Raw genomic sequence first — 26,554 nt, forward strand, 5'->3', positions numbered from 1 at the left:
GCGGCGGTTGTCCAATAACAACCCTTCGTCCCACGAAATCCAGCTCATGATTGGCGGGGCCCGCGGAGGGGCAGCCCTTCCCCCGCCCCCTCACGTGACGCTTGCAGGGCGCTCCTAGCTGGCAGCCTGCCGCACCTGGTGTGGACTCCCTCCCGCCGACCCGGAGCTTGTCCGGCCAGGCGGCTCCAACCTTGTGGTTTTTTTTATTTGACGGGGCAGATGGGGTCAGTACACAATAAATAACATGAATATAGGAACTGCGCCGTATTGCGGCTGGTGGGGTGAGGCAAAACATTGGCCAGTCTGCAACAGGACAGAGGGACAGTCGGACCCCCGATCTTGGGCAACTGGCGACCCGCGGCTGGGAACCGGGGCTAACTTTTCCCTCAGAGCTCCACGCGCGCATCGCGGTAGGCCCGGTCCAGAGCCCACTCGGGCTGCGAATCGGCGCCCCCTTCTCGGGCCAAGCGGGCCATCTCCTGTTGGAACAGCGCTTGCCGCGCTCGGCTGGGGTCCACATTAATCCAGTTGTTGGCAATCCACTTGGTGCCGCGCGTGACCAGGCAGCCCCCGTGCAGCGAGTAGTCGTCCACGTCACCCACCCAACCTAGAAGAGGAGGGTGACATGAGATCCTAGGCTGGGCTGGCCAAAGCTTGGCCTCATAGGGACCAAGAGCATGACCAAGGTGGGTCCAGCTGTGCATTCCTTGTGTAGCGAACACCCAGACCCAAGGCTTCCTTGGGGGCTCCTCATCTCACCCCACTAATGTGTAGTCAACACCACTGGCCCTCTGAAACCAGCTTTCTTGCTACTGGGCCTGTCCATATCCCTTCCCACCCTGGGTTGGCAAGGGACATGTGTCCCAAGCCCCAGGGAGTAGGAAGTCTGGGGCATCAGGGAATGATAGTGATGGAGATAACCCAACAGGCAGTACAGGTCCTGGGGCAGTCTGCTAAAGCCACTAAGGATGGCCTTTGGGAGGCACCAGGAGCAGAAAACCATTTGGAAAGCAGCCAGAAACAGACCTCCATTGTGGCAGATGGGGACTGGGTAAAGGGAAGCTGTCCTCAGGGCACCCCCCAGGCCTGGCCATAGACCCTCACCTTGCCCATCAGGCAGGTAGTTGTACCAGAAGACTGCTGTGCCCTGTCGGGGCTTGACACGCAGGTTTCCCTTGTCACAGTGCCTCCGCGTGTCACGGAGGTCCACGTCATCCTGAATCAGACTCTGTGGGCAGCAGGGTGGTGGGGTGTTCAACCTGTCCCCACTATGGCCAGGCCAGCCAAGGGTGACCAAAGGGAAACCAACCAGATATGCCCAAGGAATCATTTGGGCCCACATCCTTAGACCTGGAGAGGTGTGTACTTCACTTGCCCAAGCCCCTGCCAGCCCACAAGAGTAATAGCGCAGTCGACCCTTACCATTTCATCGTAGGTTCTGTTATCTGCTACAGGGAAAACAGTCTCACCCCCACCGGTGACGTTGTTCAAATAAAACAGCACTGTCATGTAGCTGTAAGGCAGGGGGGCCACTGAGCAGGTCCCCAGTTGTGGATGCTCCCAGGGGCTTACCTGTGGGCAGGATAAGCTGCCCAGGTTCCTGTTGCCAGGGACCAGGACAGACTAGGATGGGTGACAATAGGGCAGGCCAGTGCCAAAATGTCCCTAGCCCCTCCTTCCCCCAAACCCAGTCTCTTACTGTGAGTTGCAATGGTTTTTTGGCCAAGATCACAGGTGCACTTAGCTAAATGCCATGGCCCCGAGCAAGGGCCTGGCAGGGAAAGGCAGGCTAGCAGAAGCAACAGGGCATGCTGAAGGGCTCCTTGGGGATCAGAAGGGGCTGGTCCAGAACAGCCACCTGAAGAGGAAAGAACTGCCTTGACAGGGGAGGGAGGCACAGCTTCAGCTTCTCTAAGTGGAATCAAGATCCACACCTGGGGGAATGGGCAGGACAAGCTGGGGGCCCAGCCTTGCCCCTTGCTTCAGAACTCTGGGGGCAAGTTTTGGTGTCTGTGGGTACTTCAGTCTGTGTTGACTGTTGACTCCAGTGGACACCATGGCCAGTAGCCACCCCTATCCAGCCATTTGGTAAATAGCTTGTGGGGAGAGGTGAGGGCATCACTGACTGGGATAACCGGGCAATCTCCTGGCCCCATGCCAAGGGGCATGCCCACAGTGCAGGGCTGTGCCTGTGTCATGGGCTTTCCTGGTCTGGGGATTGAAGGCAGCCCCCAGTTGGGAGATACTTGCCGGCAGGAGGTCTCGAAGGGTACAGACTCGTTGGCTACCAGCTTGGTATGGGAGCAGATGGTCTCTGGGTACACAGGCCCACTGTCCACGTGGGCATGGTAGTGGCCCCCCTCACCATATCGAACAACCTGCAGCGGCTCGCTGAGCTCCACGATCTCGGGCGACAGGCGAGTGAGGCGCAGCACCCTGGTGGGCAGCAGGCATTTGGCTGGGCAGCCCAGGCAAGGTGGTGACCTGAAGGAGCTGGCCAAAGTGGACCCTGGGCCTGCCACAAGCTCTGCCCCTACCCACCTCCCCTGGAAGTCCCTTAAGCCATCTCAGACTGGCTCTGTAAGAGCAGGAAGGGGTTACTCATGATGAGTCCTTCTCCCTCAGATGCCAAAGACAGAGACACCTGCTGTGTGGAAATGATGACATTTCCACTAAATAAAGGGGCGGGAGTCCTGAGGTCCTCCTCCCGTGGAAGGAAGTTGTTTATTTAAAAACCCTTGCCTGCTCTGACAGAAGGGGTCCTGTGGGCAAAGATAAGGGGTCATTTATCAGCAGAAAATAAGTGCTCAGTCTCTCTAATCCCAGTGGCCCACTGTGCGCCTGCGCAGAGGGCTAATTTGCCTTTGTTAATTGCCTGTCTTTCAGTGGGTCCCAATCCTGGTCTAACAAATGGAACTTAATCCCAAATGGGTTAATACATTCTGTCCTCTTGGCCCCAGACAAGGGCTTCTGTGGAGGCCCTGCCCAGTCTTCTCCCCCTGCTCCAGTGAGAACAGTTTCAGGTGCTCACCTCTGGCGGATGGCACGCATGATGTGGTGGGCACCCTCACCCTGGTAGAGCCAGGTATGGTGGCTGTTCCGCACCAGCTCACTGGACTCTGCCTTGTGGCTCCTCATGTACTTGTGGAAGTCCCGAAGGTCCATGTTGGAGAACTCCTGCAGACTCAGCACTCCTGCACAGGGCACCCACCATCAATGCTCGCCAAGCCCCTATTGGGAGGCCACAGTGGCAGGCTGCACTTCCCTACCTACCCCAAAGGCAGCAGCAGCCCCTGACCTCAGGCACTGAGGGGCCATGTACACTTGTCCCCCATCTGGACTTTTGGGTCAGATGAACCTGGTTTCTGTCACAACAGGCTTTACGGGAAGACCCAGAGCTGTTCCTTTTCTCAGTTTAAGCCCTAATTTGGCCCTAAGAAGGAAGAGACCGACCCCTTATTAGAGTGGCCAGAGAAGGTTCTCCAAAGGAAGCTTGAGCCATATGGCCAGGGCCCTGGCATTCCAGCCTGGCTGTATAGAGTGGTGGCCACTCTCCAGCCTGTGGAGGGTGAGGAGAGAGCAGGCAGTGCTGAGCCTCATCCAGGGCCTTACATACATACGTCAGGGTACAAGTAGGGCCAGTCCCCAGGGAGTTCCTCATGACCTCAGGTCTCATCCTGAGTGGAACCTACCTCACCAGCCCTGCCTGCTACGTTACCAGCCCACGTTAGCAATGAAAGTCAGGCCACCCCCTCTCATGAGAACATTCTCCACTGCCCCTGCTCAAACCATTAAGCAGGGGCTCCACCCTCTTGGGGTTCTGGAAGAGTAGCTGGTATATTTGCTCCATATTATTCTGGCTGACCTGAGGACGTCACCTTCCACTCTTTGGCCCAGATTCCTCTGAGGGTGGGGGACATTCGAGGGCTGTGAGCCTGTCACCACCTCTGTTCTGGGGCCTGTAGCAGTATGGCAGCCATCCAGCCACAGATCATGGCCAGATTCTTCACTGGTTCACCAGCCGCAAAGCGACTCTTCCAAGTCCTTTTTAACTGCTGTATCTTCCTTTCTTGGTCCAGAATTTGGGCATGAGAGTGATGATCACACCTCAGAAACCTCCTGAGAGTTATTACCAGAGGGGGCACCACTTGCCTGACAGCTTCCCGGCCCACCCCTCCCCAGCAGTTAGCACAGTTAGCAGCACTACCACTTTAGGCGCTTCAGCATGACTCCAGGTGGACAAGAGGAAGGCAGGGGAGATCTCATTTAGACCAGGGAGGCTGTCTGCTGGGGTGGACCTCGTGTCTGGCTGGAGAGATGGATGGAGCAGGGTAAACAGCCAAGCTCTAGCTGGCCTCACTGTTGCCTTGTTCCTGCTCCACCCACTCTGTTTTTCTGCCAACTAGCAGCCCTACTTCCTGTCCTCAGGCTCTCAACTCTGCCTGATGTTATCAAAAGGGTCTCTAAGAACTGCCCTCACAAGACCATCACCAAGGGGAATGGGGGGCCTGGCTGCCTGCCTACTTCCCAGGCAGGGGTAAAAAGCAAAGCTGGGACCTTGCCTCCCCATCTCTGGCCACTATAAAGGGGTACAGAGAGGCTGCCTGGCTGTGGGGGAAGGACCCAAGTTTTCAAAATGGTGCACCTGGGAGTGGGCAGGAGTCTCGCAAGGATAGGACTGTGCAGAGGTGTGAGCTCACCGTCACCATCAGGGTCGGCCTTGATCGCGGTGTACATCTCCTGAATGCTCTCTGGAGTCATCCACCATCCATTTCCCAGGCGAGTCTGGGCCAGGACCTAAAGCATAAGAGGGTCCCTCAATGGGTTACCCCAATGATGGAGAGCCAGCAGAGAACAGATGGCCCAGTGCTTGTTGTGGAGCAAAGTGTTCAGGTGAGGGCATGGATGAGGACACAGGGCAGAGCCCATTGGGCTGAAGTGAGTGCAGGTAGAAAGGTACAGAGCAGGCTGGGCGCGGTGGCTCACGCCTGTAATCCCAGCACTTTGGGAGGCCGAGGTGGGTGGATCACGAAGTCAGGAGATCGAGACCACGGTGAAACTCCATCTCCACTAAAAATACAAAAAAATTAGCCGGGCGTGTTGGTGCGCGCCTGTAGTCCCAGCTACTTGGGTGGCTGAGGCAGAATGGTGTGAACCCGGGAGGCAGAGCTTGCAGTTAGCTGAGATCGTGCCACTGCACTCCAGCCTGGGGGACAGAGCGAGACTCTGTCTCAAAAAAAAAAAAAAAAAAAAAAAAAAGAAGAAGGGTACAGAGCATCTGAGGAGAAGGCTGGGGGCTGGGGTTCAAGAGGCATAGGGCCATTTGCATTCCCGGACTAAGGGCCTGTGGCCTTCATGGAGAGCACTGTTGGGTGGAAGCAGAGTGAAGGACAGGCCTGTTTCCCACTCAGATGCTCCGGGTGAGATAGGGAAAGCCAAGTCCTGGGTGTGAAGGGAGAACAGGCACCAGGGAGAGACCTGGTTAGGGCATGACCACCAGGCCCCTCAGGAAGACCAGGCTCAGTGGGGTGTTCTGTGTGGGCAGTGCCCCCACCACCACTCTGCCAGACTTCTCTCAGAAGCTTGGCCCTCCAGCCTGGCTGTAGAGTGTGTGAGAGGTATGCAGAGAGAGAGGCAGGCTGCTGGCCACCTCAAAGCTGCCACCCCATCCACCATGAGTTCTGTGGGGCCCCCAGCCATGACAGCAAGGAATGCAGGCTACAGAAGGTCCATCCCTTGAAAACTATGGTGATAAATGCCATCAACCTCAGGTGGATTCTCCTGCCACTTTCTGAGGTTCCCAGCATAGCCAGGGGCTCTCTAGAGGGAAAGGGGACCCCCCAGGTCTGGGTATGCCCAGGCAGGTCTGGGTGGTATTTGACTCTTGGGACCAGGTCTGGGTGGTGTCTGACTCTTGAGACCAGGGCTGGGCTGGACAAGTGACCTGGCCACCAGAAAGGTGAGTCTGGGCACTCCCACCCTGAGCCTACTCAGGTCCCAGGATTCCAACCTCGCGGAGCTGCAGGTGCCCATCACGATTCTGGTCCAGCAGCTGGAAGAGGTCCAGCTGGCTGACCTGCATAGTGCTCATTGCCTCTTCATACTCTTCAGTGGGCAGGATCTGGCTGCGCTGTAACCCCTTCATCTGCGCCAGATGGATGATGAGCCGACACTCGTCATCAGTCAGGAAGCCAGGGATTTCTGCCAGAAGAGGAGGTGGGTGAGGCCAAGGACTGAGCCAGGGCGCCGGTGCACCCAGTACCTTCCTCCCTGCAGGGTTCCTGGGGTACTGCATGTCCCTCAATGGCCACCAAGTCTGGAGGATGGAGGACTTTACAGACCCCTTGATTCTGACTTGTCAAGATTGAGTTGTCCTGCAAAGGCTGACTGGCGTTGGAAATGTGGGACCTCTCTTGTTGATGATGAGAGCACACATTTTCCAGGAGAGCCCTGGGAGGTGAGCCAGAGCTAACCTGGATATGGGCTGACCCATCTTTGGGTTGGGACTGAAGGCTAGAGGGTGGTCCTGAAGGCTAGAGGGTGGTCCTGAAGGGCAGAGGGTTGATTGCTACTTCTTACTGGGTATAAATGTTTAAAATGGGGATATGGTGGCTGCTTCTTGCTTTCATTTTAACTTTTCAGCATTATTCAAATAAAAAAAGCACAAGACGTCCAGTGCTTTAGGCCAGTCCAAGGGCCTTCCCCTCCAATTCCCTGCGGAGATGGGTGCTGGCCATCTGACCAGGGCCGAGTTGCCCAATGCTGAAAGATCACTGAGGGTTACTCAGGTTTGGGGCAGATACTGCTCTCTGAAAAGATATCCCAGGGTATCCTTTGCTTCCTCAATTCCTTCCCTGGTACAAATGTTCACTGAGTGCCTACTCTATGCTTCTACACCCCTGAGTAAAGATTAGTCAGGTCTGGAGCTTGGTTTCAGTGGCTGGCTGCCTGCACACCAGGCATAGCTGGTAGGTGGCTTGGTGGAGCTAGAACCTGAGCCTCACATCTAGGGAGCCCACATTCTCGTAGCCCCAGACACTTCCAGAGCGGGAGCATGGGCCTTGCTTCCTTCCCTTGTTGCTGGGAGAGAGGACTTCACTGGGGGACAAGAAGCACACAGAGGAGCTGATTGGAGGAAGGGCGGCACTGCTACCTGTGGAGTGGCCTGCCGCTTCTCTCAGTTACACTTCCAGCACAAAGTTCCAGCCATTGCTAAGAGGAAGGAAAATGGCTGCTCAGCATCAGGGTTGGAGCTTTTAAAATTTTATTTTATTGGCCGGGCGCGGTGGCTCAAGCCTGTAATCCCAGCACTTTGGGAGGCCGAGACGGGCGGATCACGAGGTCAGGAGATCGAGACTATCCTGGCTAACACGGTGAAACCCCGTCTCTACTAAAAAGTACAAAAAACTAGCCGGGCGAGGTGGCGGGCGCCTGTAGTCCCAGCTACTCCGGAGGCTGAGGCAGGAGAATGGCGTAAACCCGGGAGGAGGAGCTTGCGGTGAGCAGAGATCCGGCCACTGCACTCCAGCCTGGGTGACAGAGCCAGACTCCGTCTCAAAAAAAAAAAAAAAAAAAAATTTATTTTATTATTTTTTGTAGGGATGGAGTCTCCCTATGTTGCCCAGGCTGGTCTCAATGTCCTGGGCTCAAGCGATCCTTCCACCTCGGGCTCAAAAATGCTGGGATTATAAGCATGAGCCACCACACCTGGCCTGGAGTGGTTTTTAATAGTAATTACAACAGAAAATACTTAGGTAGCACAAACTCTGCCCAAGGCACTGTCCTAAGTACTTCATACATATCAACTCCTCAATCCTTATACTTACCCTAGAAGGCCAGGCCCCATTAATTCAACCATCCTATCTAAGAGGAAACCCAAGCACAAAGAAATAAGTGCCTTGCCACGGGCCACCCAGCATGCTGTGTTCCAGAAACCATGCTCATGACCAGATTCAGCTACTAGGAGCAGGTGACCCTGATGTGATAATATTGAGGATAGGACAAAGGCCCCCACTAGTGGCCTGCATGATCCTGTTACCCCAGCAAACCCAGAAAGGGTGTGATCCAAGGGGAGACAGCCCTGTGGAACAATGGGTTAGATCAAATTGCAAATCAACAGAGTCACCTCCTGATTGCTTAACTCAAAATTTTAAAAGAAAGAAAAAGGAAGCCAGAAAAATAAAACACAGGCCCAGGTTTCTTCAGTTTATTAGGTGCCAGTAATCCGCAAGCCCAGTGGAGATGCCTCCAGCCTATAGAGTCCCCCGCTGTGTGCTAATCAAAAACAAACAGCCCAGTCAGCATGTTGGGGCCTCACCAGGTGGATCCAGACACCTCGGAGCTGTACAGACCCCTGCAGGATCTCCTCTGTTGGCTCCTGGGGTGCAGGAATAGCCCTATAAAACCCTCAACCTCAGTTCATTAAGACCAAGGCACAGAAGGCAGTGATGAAGCGAGGGCTGTGGCTGCTGGTGACGCTGGTGATGCTGTGGGGTGAAGGCAGGGTCAGGGGCTCCCTGGGGCTGCATGAGGTGCATGCCCATTCCCCAAGCCATGGCCCTATGCCACGATATTGGCTACACAGATGCTGCTGCTCAACTTGCTGGACCACAACACAGCAGCTGAGGCCATCCAGCAGTTGGTCAGCTGGCTGCCCCTGCTTGCCCAAGAGTGCCACACCGATGCCTGCCTCTTCCTCTGCTCTTTGCCCCTGTATGCCTTGACAGGTAGGACAGGGGCTTCCAGGTGCAGGACCCTGGAGGGCTCCCTCAGGGCCCTGCTCTGGTGGCTCAGGTCTTCAGTAATCCTTGCTGAGCACCTATCAGGGCTGGGCACTGACAGGGACAGGGAGGATAATGGATCGTTTTATTAGAGTGTTCCAGACAGAGGGAACCAGGTGCCCTTAGGCAGGAGACCATCAATGGTGGTCAAGGGCTCTTGAATGTCAAGACAGGGCAGGTGGACAAGTCACTTCAGGCTGGGGGTTGGGGGCAGATGGTCTGGGACCTCCTCTCCATTGAGGTGTGGAAGCTCTGTCTGTCCAAAGAGACCCTGGCAAGAGATGGAGCAGAGGCCCTTTTGGTGGCCTTTTCTCCCAGAGAGTCCAGAGATCCCAAGGCTGTTTCCTCTTCCCCAGCCTAACCTATCCTGTGAACAACAGTTCCCTCCCAGAGCCTCTGGGTGGCCATGTCAGCAGAACTCAGGATCAAGCCCTTGTACTGTTTGCCAACCCCAGCCCTGGCTGCGGTGCCCTGAAGGCCTTTCAGGACAAGAGGGAGGGCCCTGCTTCCTCACTTTAAGATGGAGAGTAAAGGCCCAAGGTGCAGGCTGCCTCTCGCAGACACTGGATGGTCACAGAACTGGAGGGCGAGGTGCACTGGCAAGCTGGCAAGACACTTGAGTGGGAGGAGGCGGAGGAGATAAGACAGAAGCACTGGGAGTGAAGAGGCAGAGCTGAGGACTGAGATGTGGGGAAAGTGAGAAAGCCAGGCTACAGGGCTGTTGCTAGGCGACCAGTGTCGTTGCCCAGCAACCAGAGAGTTCCAGGCCACTAGACAGGGGTAGGAACATGGAGAGGTTCCAGATGATCTGGGTGCCCAGCCTGTGGCAGTGCAGCCCCCGACCCTTTCCCCCAAAGGGTCATCTACCCCTCCCACAGCCTGTGCGAGGACATGCAGGTCAGCTGCGAGCCCATCATGGCCTGCTACGGCTACCCCTGGCCAGCCATCCTGCGCTGTGGACGCTTCCCCTTGGGCCATGATCTCTGCATCACTGCCATGGCCAACAACAGCTCCCGCCTGGACTGCCCATGTGAGTCTGCACATGGCTGGTCTCCACCTTGCTCGGCCCCACCCCTTTCAAATAATTCCCCAGGGGATCAGGTAAACTGTACTCAATGTCACCTACAGCAGGCATCCCTCTCAAAAAGGGTAAAAAAGAGGGAAAAGTGGGAGGGATCAGCCCCCTCCACTCCCTCCTCACTCCACCCCCAACCACACTGGCCGGTGCCTCGCCCTGCCCCTCTTCCCAGCACTGCATGCCAGCTGGAGGGACTGCAAGTTGCAGGATGCAGGCTCCTCCAAGGAGGTCCTCGGCACTCTCTGCACCAGTGACTTTGATGAGTCCTGGGCCTGTAGCTTTACACACTTCTTCCAAGTGCCTCCAGTGCAGCTCCTGGCTCGGTGCTGAGGCAATGTAAGAGGGAATACCCAAATGCTATGCCTGGTTAGAACGAAAAGAAAAAATTCCTTTACAAGCATAGGACATTGCTAAAACAACAAAACGAAACCAAAAATTCTGCTGAGGAAGGTGGCATCCTAAGAGCCTGATTCTAAGGGCAGAGCATCAGACAAGACCAGGTGGAGGGGACTGGTGGATTAAACACTCTTGGGGATTTAGGGAGGACTCCTAGAGGCCCATCTCCTCACCAGCCCCTCTGTTCGCACTCAGCAGTGAAGGTCAGGTTCTCCAGGCACAACAGTACTTCCTCTGGCCCCTGGGACTGCGACCTGTACTCCAGACTAGAGGTGCTGAAGACAGGACCACTGCCCCCTGCAGAGCTGCAGCCCACCCTGCAACAGTGGCTGCAGCTGGACGTCACATGCGTGTACATTCTTTTCCAAGGAAGGCACACAGGGACCTATGTGTTGAGTGGGAAGATGAAGATGGAGGGCTGCTGGCTCTTGGTAACGACGGCCTTTGCCTGGAGCCAGGGCCACCAAAATTTTCGGCTGGCGGTGCGCCATTGGCACCCTCACCAAGAATAGGGGCTAACCCTGCCAGGGAGACCCTGGGACTTTGTAGCCATGGCCTCTGCAGTGGTCATGCAAATTGTGTGTGCTCCCATGGAAACACATACAACCCTCTTTCTGCTGCCTCCAAAGGAGATTTACAAACCAGAATCCAGAGAGGCACAAGTCTCAAACAGGGTGGAAGTACACCTTCCATGGACACAGCTAGGGACTGCTTCTTGAGCAGGTAGTCCTCTGTCCGGCCAAGAGGTCAGACAGGCTCCCTGGCAGCTGTGTATGCTGGGTAGGGAAAACCACCTTCTGTCCTTCCCAGGCCCAAGATGACAGCCTGGCTAGTGACCTGCTACTACTGGCCATGTGCCTCAGAACCCCAAGCTGAGTCTCTGGGCAGTCACATAGCCTTGGGCTATGCTCACCTTGGTCATGATGCTGTTTGTCAAACCCCGGACAGACTCAATTATACCTGATTAACCTTTACTGGGTCCATAGCTTTGTCAAGCAGCAGGCCTATGAAAGAGCAGGGGTGTGTGTGGCAATGCAGAAGCCTGAGCTTAATTCCTTAAAAACTTGAACTAGCCAGGAGCAATAGCTCACGCCTGTAATCCCAGCACTTTGGAAGGCTGAGGCAGGCGGATCACGAGGTCAAGAGATTGAGTCCATCCTGGCCAACATGGTGAAAACCCATCTCTACTAAAAATACAAAAATTAGCTGGGCGTGGTGGCGGGTGCCTATAGTTCCAGCTATTTGGAAGGCTGAGGCAGAATAATCACTTGAACCCAGGAGGCGGAGGTTGCAGTAAGTTGAGATGGTACGCACCTGTAGTCCCAGCTACTTGGGAGGCTAAGGCAGGAGAATTGCTTGAACGCGGGAGGTGGAGGTTGCAGTGGGCTGAGATCGCACCACACTGCACTCCAGCCTGGCGATAGAGAGAGACTCATCTCAAAAAAAAAAAAAAAAAAAGCAACCTTGAACTGATAGGCACACTAAAATTCTTTCTCTACTTTTGGGCCTCCAGTGTTTATCATGAGCACCACAGTCTGATGTAGCTGCCTAATGGTTTTCTTTTTTTTTTTTTTTTTTTTTTTTTTGAGACGGAGTCTCGCTCTGTCGCCCGGGCTGGAGTGCAGTGGCCGGATCTCAGCTCACTGCAAGCTCCGCCTCCCGGGTTTACGCCATTCTCCTGCCTCAGCCTCCCGAGTAGCTGGGACTACAGGCGCCCACCACCTCGCCTGGCTATTTTTTTGTATTTTTTAGTAGAGACGGGGTTTCACCGTGTTAGCCAGGATGGACTCGATCTCCTGACCTCGTGATCCGCCCGTCTCGGCTTCCCAAAGTGCTGGGATTACAGGCTTGAGCCACCGCGCCCGGCGCCTAATGGTTTTCTTAAGCTGAAAAAGAATACATTTAGAAATCCTATGATAAAGCAGTCATGATTTTAAAATAAATTGTTTTGTATACTGGTAGCAATTACTCATTTACCTCAAATCGTTAAGAAAAATGGATTAAAACTCTTGCTGGCGATCGGGCACGGTGGCTCACACCTGTAATCTCAGCACTTTGTGAGGCCGAGGCGGGCGGGTCATGAGGTCAGGAGATCGAGACCATCCTGGCTAACACAGTGAAACCCCGTCTCTACTAAAAAAATACAAAAAAAATTAGCCAGGCGTGGTGGTGGGCGCCTGTAGTCCCAGCTACTCAGGAGGCTGAGCCAGGAGAATGGCGTGAACCTGGGAGGTGGAGCTTGCAGTGAGCCAAGATTGCACCACTACACTCCAACCTGGGCGACAGAGCAAGACTCCGTCTCAAAAAAAAAAAAAAAAAAAAAAAAAAAAAGAGGCGAGAGGGCTTTCAGGCATCAAATGAGACTTAGAAGTGAAATGGAAAATGTTGGAGACTTTTAAGAGAGTGATGAGCTGCTGGGCACGGTGGCTCACGTCTGTAATTGGGAGGCCAAGATGGGCGGATCACCTGAGGTCAGGAGTTTGAGACCAGCCTGGCCAACATGGTGAAATCCTGTCTCTACTAAAAATACAAAAAATTAGCCGGGCGTGGTGGGTGCCTGTAGTTCCAGCTATTTGGAAAGTTGAGGCAGGAGAATCACTGGAACCTGGGAGACAGAGGTTGCAGTGAGCCAAGATGGTACCACTGCACTCCAGCCTGGGCGACAAAAGTGAAACTCCGTCTCAAAACAAAAACAAAGGCCGGGCGCAGTGGCTCAAGCCTGTAATCCCAGCACTTTGGGAGGCCGAGACGGGCGGATCACGAGGTCAGGAGATCGAGACCATCCTGGCTAACACAGTGAAACCCCGTCTCTACTAAAAATACAAAAAACTAGCCGGGCGAGGTGGCGGGCGCCTGTAGTCCCAGCTACTCCGGAGGCTGAGGCAGGAGAATGGCGTAAAACCCAGGAGGCGGAGCTTGCAGTGAGCTGAGATCCGGCCACTGCACTCCAGCCTGGGTGACAGAGCAAGACTCCGTCTCAAAAAAAAAACAAAAACAAAAACAAAAACAAAACAAAGGGAGCGATGAGATCTGACCTGCTATGACAGAATCAGTGTGGAGTGGGGCAGGATGGCGGGAGAAGTAGGCCACATGTAAGAAAGCAATGTCCCCAGAGAGGTGGCAATGGTTTGGAAATGAAGCACTTCTCTTCTGAACAAGATGGTGCCCTCAGCTGACACCCAATATTCCAAATCCTTTATTTCCCTACCAAGGGAAAATGACCTACCAGTCATGGAGGTATTTGCCAGGAGCTCAGTTCGGGCCTTTTGTGGCCCAGGTCCCAGTTGCCAAGTGTCTTTAGGAACACGGGTGGGAAACAGGAAATATTTCTCAAGGAGAGAGACTGGGGGTTGCATGGGGTCTTCCCTGAGAAGTGCTAGGGTTCCCTTCTACAGAGATGGAGGCACCTTAGGGTGGACCCCAGTTCCCTTGCCCCAGCTCACATCTTGAGCATCCACTCTTCGATCCCAGGTATCTTGGGTCCCTGAGGCTGGCAGATCACAGGTTTAGATCCAAGAACAGCATGGAAGAGGGGGCAGAATCTATAGCAGGCCCACTCTTCTCGGGCCCTGCTTGCCCATTTAGAATGACTGGGTAGCAGACCAATGGACAGAGGGACAGGCAGGCCCAGAAGACAGACACTGCTGCTCCTGGGGATGAGGCATCCTTTTTTGTAGTCATCCAATACCACAGTATTGAGGAACTGCCCCACCATGATCACCCTCTCCCCTCTCACACATCTGGACTTCTTGTAATCACTGATTACAATCTCTTGGTTATGCCTTTTGAAATTTGTCTGCAGAAACAGAGATCCATCTGATGGCTTAACCAGAACCAGTTTACCTTTTGTCAAATTTCCTCTGCTTTTTGTAGTTTGCTCTTGGTGACTTCAGATCTGGGTTTCTCATTCTATGCCCTTTTTTTTTTTTTTTTTTTTTTTTTTTTTTCCTGTGATTGAGTCTCACTGTCACCCAGGCTGGAGTACAGTGGCATGATCTTGGCTCACTGCAACCTCCACCTCCCAGGTTCAAGTGATTCTCCTGCCTCAGCCTCCCGAGTAGCTGGGATTACAGGCATCTGACACCATGCCCAGCTAATTTTTGTATTTTTAGTCGAGATGGGGTTTCACCATGTTGGTCAGGCTGGTTTTGAACTCCTGACCTCAAGTGATCCACCCGCCTCAGCCTCCCAAAGTGCTGGGATTACAAGCATGAATCACCAAGCTGGGCTCATTCTCTGCTTTACAGGACAAGCTGCTTATTAGGGAGACTTTGGCTTCATGGCCCACTTAACCTAACATGAATATGAATTAGATATATACAGATCCCAGGAAGGCTACTGAGAGAAAACACTGCCTCCTCAGATGTGTCTGTTCATAGTAGTGTAGTACTAATGGGGTGAGTATTAGTCCCTTTCCTGGACCCCTCTTTCCTGACAGTTATCTCATACTTCCCACAAGTCTTTGCTCAAAAATTTTTTTTTTTTTTTGAGATGGAGTTTCATTCTTGTTACCCAGGCTGGAGTGCAATGGCACAATCTTGGCTCACCACAACCTCTGCCTCCCAGGTTCAAGCAATTCTCCTGCCTCAGCCTCCCTAGTAGTTGGGATTACAGGCATGTGCCACCACTCCCTGCTAATTTTGTATTTTTAGTAGATGGCATTCCTGCATGTTAGTCAGGCTGGTCTCGAACTCCTGACCTCAGGTGATCCACCCGCCTCGGCCTCCCAAAGTGCTGGGATTACAGGCGTGAGCCACCGAGCCCGGCCTTGCTCAAATATTTTTCTCAGACAGGTCCACCTTGGCTACCTTATTAAGGGTTCCAGCCAGGCACGGTGGTTCTAACCTGTAATCCCAGCACTTTGGGAGGCCAAGGAGGGCAGATCACCTGAGGTCAGGAGATGGAGACCATCCTGGCTAACATGGTGAAAGCCCATCTCTACTAAAAATGCAAAAAATTAGCCGGACATAGTGGCACATACCTGTAATCCCAGCTACTTGGGAGGCTGAGGCAGGAGAATCGCTTGAACCCGGGAGGCGGAGGTTGCAGTGAGCTGAGATCATACCATTGCACTCCAGCCTGGACAACAAGAGAGAAACTCTGTCTAAAAAAAAAAAAAAAGAGTTCCAATCCCAGCTGAACTTCTGCCTTACTGTCTGCTATTTTCTTTTTGTCTTTTTTTGAGACAGGGGTCTCTCTCTGTTGCCCAGGCTGGAGTGCAGTGGTGCAATGTTGACTCACTGCAACCTCTGCCTCCTGGGTTCAAGTAATTCTCATGCGTCAGCCTCCCGAACAGCTGGGATTACAGGTGTCCGCCACGACACCTGGCTAATTTTTGTATTTTTAGTAGAGATGAGGTTTCACCATGTTGGTCAGGCTGGCCTTGAATTCCTGACCTGAAGTGATCCGCCTGCCTCAGCCTCCCAAAGTGCTGGGATTATAGGCATGAGTTACCGCGCCCAGCCCTGTCAGGTATTTTATGTTGGCAAAAAAGAAAAAAGAAAAAAAATCTGCCTTACTTGTTTACAATCACATATCACCATCTGAAACACCAATGTATATATTTTTTTGTCTGTTTCCTCTTCATTTGAATATCAGCTTCAGGGTTTTGTTTCATTGTTTATATTTAGTTCAATGCTGTGTTCCCGGCACCTAAAATAGTGCCTGGCACAGATTTCAACTTTATTCAATAGTAACAGTAATAACAACAACCTCCTTTGGATGCCCCTCCCACAACAGGACTGACAGCATAATCTATTTCCCTATAAACAGCATGCATATGACATCATTCTGACAGGTCTAGGCATAATCCCCAACCAGGACTCTCTGCCTCAGAGGTAATGACATGTGCTCAAATGTTCTACTTTGGCCCCAGCTCCTAACCCATTCCATCCCCCCGCAGGCAGGAATGGCCCTGGGTTTGCCAATATGTTTGTCACGGAGGCCAGGTACCCAGGGCTGGGCTGCACAAACACCCTGGACAAGGTCCATGGGACTAGGGGTCCCCATCTTGTTGACACTGGTGGCCTTTGAAGGACTCTGGGGTCTTCACAGCTCTCACTGTGGCTTTGCTGTGCAGGCCTTAGAGGCAGGCTATGTGGGTTCTAATCCTAGCTTCACCACTAAAGTAACCGTGTCAGCCTGGCCAAGCCACAGCAGCTCTCTGTGCCTAACTTTCTCCCCCACTGGTCTGAGGGTAGGATCTACACCCACATCACAGAGGGGTTGCAGGAATTAAATGAAATAATCATACGAAGGCAAGCACATAACGAGCTCAGAAACAATGAGCTATGTTGTGGCTCCAAGTGGAGTCACCCTAGAAGGCTTTGCCCATGATGGCTGAACAAAGACTTCACAGTAAGAAGAATCTCAGAGCGCTGGAAGCAAAAGCTGAGCCTCTGACTGGTGCTCCGGTGGAGGAGGCTGGCGGGGGGCACCAGTTTATCTACATTTGGACAGCCTGCTTCTCATCTGACCACAAGGCCCACTTGGGCAGTGGGATTTTCCCCAGAGGTCCTGAGGTCGGCAGAAAGCTGGTTATCAGTCTCCCACCTTCCCCCTAGTTCTAGAAGGTGACAATTAATGGTGGCACGGAAGACAGCTGCAATGAAATGTTTAGACACCAGCCTCAAGCTCACTCTGCCAGCCCTGTGATGGAATAATGGACTGCAGGGAGTAGGGATAAGAGGGAGTGTTACCCTATTGCGAGGACGGGGAAGGTCCTTCACTTTGGTAATCCTCTGGAAGGGCTGCTTTGAAGCAGCCATTTTCAAAATAGAGGTCACGTGGTCACAATGAGCCTCAAGGTGGCCACCAAACCGCAGACCCTGGCCCTTCCCAGGAGTATCTGGCGGACTTACCGAAGAGCAGCGGCTTGAGGCTGAGGGTTCGGATGAAGTGATCCCTGTCGGTGACCAGCTGGACCTTACGTTCGTGCCCCACCTAAGGGAAAGGCGCACAGCCGGCAGCTGGGTCGCCAGACCGCGCTGCCCAAGAAGGGCCAAGTCACCCCGGCCCGGAGCGCGACAGCAGACGCGTGAGTGGGAGCGCGCGGGACCGACGCAGAGCAGCGCCGGGGGCAGTATGGGGACCCGAGTTGAGTGCCAGTCCTCTCGGGCTCAGCCGTGCAGGGCCTGGAGCGCGGCGGGGCGGGGAGGTCCTCACCTTGATGCCCTCCAGCCGGGTGAGGGGACCTAAGGTGGGCTCGGGCCCGGGGCCCTGGGCGCGGTGCTGGGGCCCGGGATCGCTGCTTTCGTCGCCATTGCTGTAGTGCACGAAGAGCAGCAGCGCCAGTACGTTACCCAGGTACAGATGCACGAACACCATCAGCACCAGGAAGTAGGCGCGCGAGCAGATGCCACGGGGCTTGCACAGCGGCCGCACTGGTGCGTCCTCGCCGTCGCCCAGCCCAGCCGCCGCCTGCGCCTTGCAGTGGTCTGGTGGCGCCCACTGCGGCCTCGAGGCCTCCCCTGTCACCGCCGCCGCCGCCATGGCACCCAGGTCGCGCGCGCCTCAAGGGGAGGGGCCGCGGGGTGCCCGCGCTGCGCAGTCGCCCGGACAACGGCCGCCAGGCCCGCGAGCGCCGCGGTCACTAGGAGACGGTGCCTGGGGGTGCTGAGCCCGCCCGGAGCCGCTTGTGTCCGCGCGGGGCTCGGCCTCCCTGCGCCTTGAGCTTCTCTTCCCAAGCTGGGTTGTCGTCGGGCAGAGCTGTACACTCCCCAAGTCAGAAGTCAAGGCCCCAAGTGTAGACGCAGACAAGAGCGGCACCATTAAGGCATACACTACTGGGAGCTTCTTGGTGCCTGCGTGAAGACGCCCTCTTGCCTCCGGGAACAGTATCGTCTGCATCTTCTGACTCCAGGAGCGGGGCTGGGGAGCGCAGGGCGGAGGAGGCAGCACTGGGATGACTCAACAGTGCGGCATTTGGGGGCGCCACGGAGGCCGGTACTGCGTAAGCGGCGATAGGGTAGGACCCACAGTCTCCTTGCAAGCGTTCTTGGAGCTCGGTTTGGCGGTTGGTCCGGATCTCCCGGGGAGTCCTGCCGGAGTGAGGCAGGCCTTAGGAAGAAGCTGCCTGATGTGCAGGGTTGCATAGGCAGTCAGACAGTGCATCCTGGAGGAGCCCTGGCATCAGGAATGTGAGCCCCCCATGGCAACCCGCAGGAATGAGCCAGTGCTCAGCTGTATGAAACACTCCTTGCATCAAAGCTGGCACGTGTGAAGAGGCGGGAAGGGACTCTTCCACAACCGAGACACCATTACCTCAGAGAAAAAATAAACAGATTATCACCAAAAACGGGGTGGGGGAAGTCATACCTACCAGTGGTCAAGTGCCAAGAAATCCCTGCTCTTCGAGAGCTGGTTATCCTCAGGAAGAGATTACTACACGCCCTCAGGGCAGAAGCTGACCCCACTCCCTGAGGTGGACTTGCAGGCAAGAGCAACACTTTTAAGGCAGGTCACACTGGTGGTTTCTCCCTACCCTGGTAAGACGCCCCTACCTCTTCTCCCATCTCCTCTCCCTTCCCCACAGCAAAGCATAGTCTGCATTTTCTAGTCCCCTCAAGTCAAGGCAGGCCAGGGGCTCCAAGGGCAGGCCCACCTCTTTCTTCCAAGATTTTTTTTTTTTTTTTTTTTGTGATGGAGTCTCACTCTGTCGTCCAGGCTGGAGTGCAGTGGTGCGATCTTGGCTCACTGCAACCTCTGCCTCCCGGGTTCAAGCGATTCTCCTGCCTCAGCCTACAGAATAGCTGAGACTACAGGCATGTGCCACCATGGTGGGCCAATTTTTTTTTTGTATTTTTATTATTTTTTTATTTTAATTTTTTTTGTTTTTGTTTTTTTGAAATGGAATCTTGCTGTGTCGCCCAGGCTGGAGTGCAGTGGCACGATCTCAGCTCACTGCAAGCTTCGCCTCCCAGGTTTATGCCATTCTCCAGCCTCAGCCTCCCAAGTAGCTGGGACTACAGGCACCCGCCACCACACCTGGCTATTTTTTTTTGTATTTTTAGTAGAGACAGGGTTTCACCATGTCAGCCAGGATGGTCTCGATCTCCTGACCTGTGATCTGTCTGCCTTGGCCTCCCAAAGTGCTGGGATTACAGGCATGAGCCAACATGCCCGGCTTTTTTTGTATTTTTAGTAGAGACACGGTTTCACCATGTTGGCCAGGCTGGTCTCCAACTGCTGACCTCAAGTGACCCGCCCACCTCAGCCTCCCAAACTGCTGGGATTACAGGCGTGAGCCACACCACCCAGCCTTTTTCCCAAGACTTTACACAGAGTGGCAGGTTTCACGATTCAAGCACATGTGGGCATCCACTAATCCAGCCACCCTCAGGGGCCACTTTGGTCAATCTCCTTAGGATAGGATAGATGAACACTGCTTCACAAAAGAAGAGTTTCTGTTTCCAGACAGAAAGGGAACAGGCAGCAATGGGAGGTCTTGTGGCTTAGCCAAGGCTGGGGGGCTAACTACACACCACCAGCAGCCCAGTACTTCACTTCAGATGGAGTGGGAACTTACAGCTCTGAAGGCAACCAGGGAGGCCTGGACTTCTGCAGAGGCAGAGGCCAAGGCAGTGATGACCTGCCCCTCCCCACTAAAATAAATTCTAAAATAAATGTAATTGCTGCTAAAGAAATGTTTCTGATTCGAATAGATGAAAATTCTGTCACCAATTTAAGACTTCAAATTCCCTGCAGCTTATCATTAATCCACCCTAGTTAGGCCAAAAGTCTCTCAATTTCTGAGTAGTAGTACGATAGAAACAAGTCAGATTTTCTAAAATCATATGAATCTCTTAAATTCTTTTTTTTTTTTTTTTTTTTTTTGAGACGGAGTCTCACTCTGTTACCCAGACTGGAGTACAGTGGCGCAATCTCAGTTCATTGCAACCTCCACCTCCCTGGTTCAAGCGATTCTCCTGCCTCAGCCTCCCAAGTAGCTGGGATTACAGGTGCTGTACCACAACGTCTGGCTTTTTTTCTTTTGAGATGGAGTCTTGCTCTGTTGCCCAGGCTGGAGTGCAGTGGCACAATCTCGGCTCACTACAACCTCTGCCTCCCAGGTTCAAGCAATTCTCCTGCCTCAGCCTCCCAAGTAGCTGGGACTACAGGCACCCACCACAATGCCCGGCTAATTTTTGCATTTTTAGTAGAGACAAGGTTTCACTATGTTGGCCACGCTGGTTTCAAACTCATGACCTCAGGTGTTCCACCCACCTCAGCCTCACAAAGTGCTGGAATTACAGGCATAAGCCACCGCATCCAGCCCAAATCTCCTAAATTCTTAAATATAATAAATACCAACCAACAGAACCACAATTTTACCAAGGATCTCATGGTTTTCTCATACCTTTTTTGGAATGAAATTGAGACTATTTCCCTCTAGCCTTTTTTTCCCCCCGAGACAGAGTCTTGCTCTGTTGCCCAGGCAGGAGTGCAGTGGCTCGATCTCGGCTCACTGCCACCTCTGCGCCTCCTGGGTTCAAGCAATTCTCCTGCCTCAGTCTCCCAAGTAGCTGGGATTACAGGTGCGTGCCACCACGCCGGCTAATTTTTATATTTTTAGTAGAGATGAGGTTTTACCGTGTTGGCCAGGTTGGTCTCAAACTCCTGACCTTGTGATCCGCCCACCTCAGCCTCCCAAAGTGCTGGATTACAGGCATGAGTCACCGCACCCGGTCCCTCTAGCCTTTTAAAAACTAGAATTTGATCACCATAAAATCTGTACTTTGCTTAACCTATTTTCCTGAACTCCATTCTTACACCTATTACCTGAGTTAGGCCTATCACTAAGCAAAGGTACTGATAGCTCATTGCCAGAAAACAGAAAGCAAGCAGGTTGCAGGGCTGCTCCACCTGCTGTCAGCTGTGGGAATTTCACAACCACATCAGAAACCAGAATTTCTGTCTTTTAAAAGCCTGGTCCTTTGATGCCATGGCAGTACACACTACCAAATCCAGGCCTTCTATTTATCTGTATTCTTTTTTCTTTTTCTTTTTGAGACAGAGTCTCGCTCTGTCACCCAGGCAGGAGTGCAGTGGTCCAATCTCGGATCACTGCAAGCTCCGCCTCCCAGGTTCACGCTTCTCCTGCCTCAGCCTCCCGAGTAGCTGGGACTACAGGCGCCTGCCACTACGCCCAGCTAATTTTTTTTTTTTTTTTTTTTTTGTAGTAGAGATGGGGTTTCACTGTGTTAGCCAGGATGGTCTTGATCTCCTGACCTTGTGATCCGCCTGCCTTGGTCTCCCAAAGTGCTGGGATTACACTCGTGAGCCACCATGCCCGGCCTTTTTTTTTTTTTTTTTTTTGAGTCTCGCTCTGTTGCGCCCAGGCTGGAGTGCAGTGGTGCAATCTCAGCTCACTGCAACCTCTGCCACCTGGGTTCAAGCTATTCCCCTGCCTCAGCCTCCAGAGTAGCTGAGATTACAGGCACCCACCACCATGTCTGGCTAATTTTTTGTTTATTTTAGTAAAGACAGGGTTTCACCATGTTGGTCAGGCTGGTCTGGAACTCCTGACCACAGGTGATCCGCCCCCCTCAACCTCCCAAAGTGCTGGGATCACAGACATGAGCCACCGTGCCCGGATTGTTTTTAAGACAGTGCCTTGCTCTGTCACCCAGACTGGAGTGCAGTGGTGTGATCATGGCTTACTGCAGCACCTATCCCCCAGGTCCAAGCAATCCTCCTAGCTCAGCCTCCCAAGTAGCTGGGATTACAGGTGCACAGCACCACATCCAGCTGATTTTTATTTATTTATTTTTGTAGGAAGAGGTCTCCCTATGTCGTCCAGGCTGGTCATGAACTCCTGGGGCTCAAGCAATTCTCCAGTCTCAGCCTCCTGAAAACAGAAAGCAAGCAGGTTGCAGGGCTGCTCCACCTGCTGTCAGCTGTGAGAATTTCACAACCACATCAGAAACCAGAACTTCTGTCTTTTAAAAGCCTGGTCCTTTGATGCCATGGCAGTACACACTACCAAATCCAGGCCTTCTATTTATCTGTATACTTTTTTCTTTTTCTTTTTGAGACAGAGTCTCGCTCTGTCACCCAGGCAGGAGTGCAGTGGCCCAATCCCAGTGACTGGGATTATAGGCATGAGCCACCACGCGAGTCCCCTAGCTCTCATTTTAAGTGGCTGTGTAATGTGGATGATGACAGCACCTACCTCAAGCGGCTGCTGTGAGGACTAAATGGGTATGTTCTCAGTTAATGTTAATGTGATTGTCTTGTGAGGTCCCACTTCTATCCCTTTCTATCCCGCCTCAAGTAGAGCCCATTATACAGGAGATGCTCAGATGCTTATTGTGTGGACCCCTGTGGGCTACATGGAAAATCCCTCCTCTTGACTTCGCTAAAAGGTGCTATCTTGTCTCTTTTTAGGATTGCCAAGGCTATGGTACCAAGGCCATAGTACCCTGGCCCCAGTCGTCTGCAGGAGTGGCCCTGAGCATGGGTGGTCCTTCGCTCCTGGCCTAGCTGCTCCAGTACATTCACTCACTAGTGGACTGGGCGCAGTGGCTTATGCCTGTAATCCCAGCACTTTGGGAGGCCAAGCCAGGAAGACAGCTTGAACTCAGGAGTTTGAGACCAGTCTGGGCAACATGGCAAGACCCTGTCTCTACAAAAAAATATAAAAATTAGGGGGCCGGGCGCGGTGGCTCAAGCCTGTAATCCCAGCACTTTGGGAGGCCGAGACGGGCGGATCACGAGGTCAGGAGATCGAGACCATCCTGGCTAACACGGTGAAACCCCGTCTCTACTAAAAATACAAAAAAACTAGCCGGGCGAGGTGGCGGGCGCCTGTAGTCCCAGCTACTCGGGAGGCGGAGCTTGCAGTGAGCTGAGATCCAGCCACTGCAGTCCAGCCCGGGATACAGAGCAAGACTCCGTCTCAAAAAAAAAAAAAAAAAATTAGGGGAGCAAGGTGGCACACACTAGTCCCAGCTACTCGGAGGGCTGAAGCAGAATGTTTGAGCCCAGGAGTGGAGGCTGCAGTGAGCAGAGATCATGCCGCTATACTACAGTCTGGGCAATAGAGCGAGACTGTCTCAAAACAAAAAACATTCACTAGTGATCAATTCCTTCTGTGTCCCCCATGGACCGGAAGCTCCTGGAAGGTAGAGCATATGAATCACTTGCATACCACTGTATGCCCAGGTGCCAAGCGTAGGGCTTGGCACACCTGAGGTCCACAGGAAGAGCTGCGGAGTTCAGACTGGCAATGTATGAGGTCTGTTCTAGCCACAGGTGCCCTGTGCTTGTTGCCCACAGCTATGGAGCCTCCACTCTACCCCTGAGCTACTTACCACTGACACTATTGCCACTTCTGACACCACAAATGTGGACCCCTTAATCCAAACCCCATTTCCTGTCCTTCACCCTTGAGATTAGACTCTACACTTGTTTCTGCCCCAAGTTGTCTCTTCACAACCCTTAGGGCTCCCGTGAAGCTAGAGTTCACCCTGCCATACTCCACAGCCCTATATTCCCATGTCTACTTTGGAGGGGCCCAGAGGTCTCAGAATGTGGGGGAGTTGGGACATTTATATCAGTACCCTACCACAACCCTGGGATCTGTTTGTGATGGGGAATGATTCAGCCTGTACCCAGGGAAGGAGAGGAGAGCTGAAAACTGCCAGGATTTTCTACTTCATTCCACAGGGATCACAGGTGCCCTCTCCCCCAACAGCCAGAAAGGGAAAACAGAGCCGAATTTCGCCACTGGGGCCTCCCCAGCCCTCTGGAAGAAGGGGCTGACTGATAGGAAGGCACTCCTCTGGTGTTCACTGGCCAGAACCCTGTGGGCTCAGAAGACTACCTAGACCCCATGAAGAAACACTCTGGACACATTTTTATAATCAGAAACTTACAGTTTATTGTGAATAAACCACTCAACTTTGAGCAGATGACATTGCCTCAATTAACTTTTTCTTTGAAGAAAAACAAAGAGATATGGTAAATTCATGAAAATACTGTGTCCTTTCTCTTCTACCCTTTGTAGGGCAGAAAAATTCTGCCTGACCTTTCCCATCTTCCTGATGATGTTGACAAACAACAGACACTGGGGGCACAGGAGGGGGCTCTACACAGGCCAAGAGCTACAGGCTACAGTCTGAGCACAGAAAACCCTGCAGCTCCAGCATCCAGGGCCACAGCTAGACACAAGTGCAGAATCTGGCAGCCCTGCAGCCCAGACAATGCCCAGGGTGTGATTTAGGGTGCAGAGCTGCAACTCAGATCCTGTGCCATGGCAGTATCACAGGAAGGACTTGATGGAGAGGTAAAGGCTCCAGACGCCAGGATATTTATTCCTTGTGCCAATACAGCATTCACACCTGACCTCTAGGTCCTGCAGCAGGTACTCTCCTCGTTCAGTTAGCGCCCCACTGTTCCATTCTGGGTTCATCCGCTATACTCCTCATTTGTTCTCCCAATCCACCCCACAGTCTCTCCCTTGCTGGGGACAACACAGGAAGAGACAAAACCTGAGGAAGGAGAAAGGGAACCTGCAACCAGCCATGGACCTCATGATTCCATGAGTCACAGCTATCCTGTGTCTTTAAGAATGACTGTTTTATAGCTTACATGGTACCTGGGAAATTGCTGACTTGCAGGTGAAATATATGAATACCAAATAATTTCTATCATAATATTCACAGATCTCTGTATATCAGCTCTCCCTGGAGGTCAAGCAGGTGTGGGAGAGTATAGACTGCTCTGCCTGCCCTAGAGTGGAAGCATTGAACAAAGCCACAAAAACCCCAGAGATCACAGATCTAACTTTTCAATGGCCCAGAGGACCAGGTTCAGGACAGGTAGGACACCAGGCAAACCACTTGGTTCCCTTGCACTTCACTGTGCGAAAACTGGTCTGTTCCTCTGGCCAGACCCTTCTTAGTACAGGATCTGAGACCACAAACCAAGGAGTCCCATGGCCTTGGACTCCCAGACCCTAGGATGGTATCCCTCTGACAGCTGGAACCAGGCAAGGGGGAACACACCTCAGCCTCAGAGCAGCCTCTGGACACGCTCCAGGTAACATGAAAATAACCTGTGAAAACGTGGTCCCCGTACCAGAAAGGCCAGTGCCCTAGGGAAGGCTATCCTGAATTCTGACCCTGATGTTTGCCAAAGAAGAGTGCAGCAAGACAGTGTCAGGTTTGGCCAAATGTGACCCTGCTCAGAGCTATACCACTTGAATACTGGCACAAAAGAAAGGACCAAGGTAAAGCAAATTTATTTGGGAGGAACAATTCCCTTCAAAAGTAGATCCCTATCTTTAGGAGACAAAAGGAAACGCTGTAATGAACCTATGCCCCCTAGTTTGGGGGGCCACAGGCCCACCCCCATTCTGCTGTGGGCTCTAGCCTCAGTAGCCAGATCCAGGTAAACCTCAGTTTCAAGAATAAAGGTGAGCCACAGACATGCAGCACCACCAGAGACAACACCACCCTGTGGCAAGAAGACCATGTTCTGAACTGTCTCCGTACTGCCATGGTAAGGCAGGAGGCATGCTGTGACTCCTTGTGCTCCGTGCCCACTGCACAGGCCAGTTTAATTCCCTACCATCTGCCACCCATGCTCTTCCTTTAGGACTCCAACTCTGGCCAAACAAATGTGAATCTGGAAAGCAGAGGCCCAGGGCCCTCTTGCAGTACAGACATTTTCAGGTGGGTAGGCAGCATATGTTACATTCTAAGTAAAAGAGCTAGAGGGTAAAACACTCCAATGCCAATTTATTTTCAAAAAGGGCTCTGTGTTATCCTATAGTTTGCCTTTTTTTTTTTTTTTTTTTTTTTTTTTTGGTATAATTGTACAACCTTTGAAAGTTACATAAGTTGTAATGATCTAATACTATTAATAGCCATTCAGAAAACACGTTCCCTCCCTCCCAACAACCATCCAGGGGGAAATAAAAGTCCTGAAAAGAGGCCAGTTCAACATGGCCTCTACCCTGGTAGAAACAAAAAGTGAAAAGAGAAGAAAACAGAAATCAACTAAGAGGTGTTGCCAGTGTCTCTCAGGAGTGGGGCCCTGGCTGTCGCCTGGGGTCATGAAAGGCAGAGCCTGCAGCATGCAGTACGGCAGCCGGGAGACCTTGTGGCCACATCTTCCTCACCCCGGCACATCCACATCTCAACTTAGGTGTCATGGAAATCTTTCAGCAGGGTTCTCCTCCGCTGCTCCGCTATATGCATCTGGTTCTCCAAGTCCTGCATCAGAGAAACAAGGTGTATGCTTGCATGGCCCAGGCCTGGGAGCAAGGAGTAGCCAAAGCCACAAACACCCTCCA

General features: G+C 52.9%; 2 protein-coding genes and 1 long non-coding RNA gene across 12 annotated transcripts in view; 1 reads left to right on the forward strand and 2 right to left on the reverse strand.

Annotated features, from left to right (window-relative positions):
- Positions 1-184: 184 nt before the first annotated feature.
- Positions 185-18,544, reverse strand: P4HTM (prolyl 4-hydroxylase, transmembrane). Of its 3 annotated transcripts, XM_073010221.1 has the most exons (10): positions 17,419-18,544; positions 17,115-17,196; positions 15,236-15,358; positions 6,011-6,201; positions 4,701-4,797; positions 3,032-3,194; positions 2,251-2,436; positions 1,423-1,513; positions 1,105-1,228; positions 185-607 (listed from the first exon to the last, which is right to left on the reverse strand). In XM_073010221.1, exons 1-10 carry the CDS (start codon positions 17,743-17,745, stop codon positions 387-389), a joined length of 1,605 nt encoding a protein of 534 aa, XP_072866322.1. In that variant the 5' UTR covers positions 17,746-18,544; the 3' UTR covers positions 185-386. The 3 variants fall into 3 exon arrangements, with proteins under 3 accessions (XP_072866322.1, XP_007982357.1, XP_007982358.1); XM_007984166.3 differs by lacking the exon at positions 15,236-15,358; XM_007984167.3 differs by lacking the exon at positions 15,236-15,358 and having other exon boundaries at positions 1,423-1,572; positions 2,127-2,436.
- LOC140709859 (uncharacterized) lies at positions 18,544-24,589 on the forward strand. Its single transcript, XR_012090642.1, has 2 exons — positions 18,544-18,740; positions 22,030-24,589. It is a non-coding gene; the product is annotated as an uncharacterized lncRNA (long non-coding RNA).
- Positions 24,111-26,554, reverse strand: part of ARIH2 (ariadne RBR E3 ubiquitin protein ligase 2) — a 69,883-nt gene continuing 67,439 nt past the window's right edge. For all 8 annotated transcript variants that reach the window (XM_073010222.1, XM_073010229.1, XM_073010224.1 and 5 more), the window contains one exon: positions 24,111-26,474. In XM_073010222.1, the coding sequence (XP_072866323.1) occupies positions 26,403-26,474 (72 nt within the window). In that variant the 3' untranslated portion in view covers positions 24,111-26,402. The remainder of the gene's footprint in view (positions 26,475-26,554) is intronic.

This window comes from Chlorocebus sabaeus, chromosome 22 (assembly GCF_047675955.1).
Source record: "Chlorocebus sabaeus isolate Y175 chromosome 22, mChlSab1.0.hap1, whole genome shotgun sequence".
NCBI classification, from domain to species: Eukaryota; Metazoa; Chordata; class Mammalia; order Primates; family Cercopithecidae; genus Chlorocebus; species Chlorocebus sabaeus.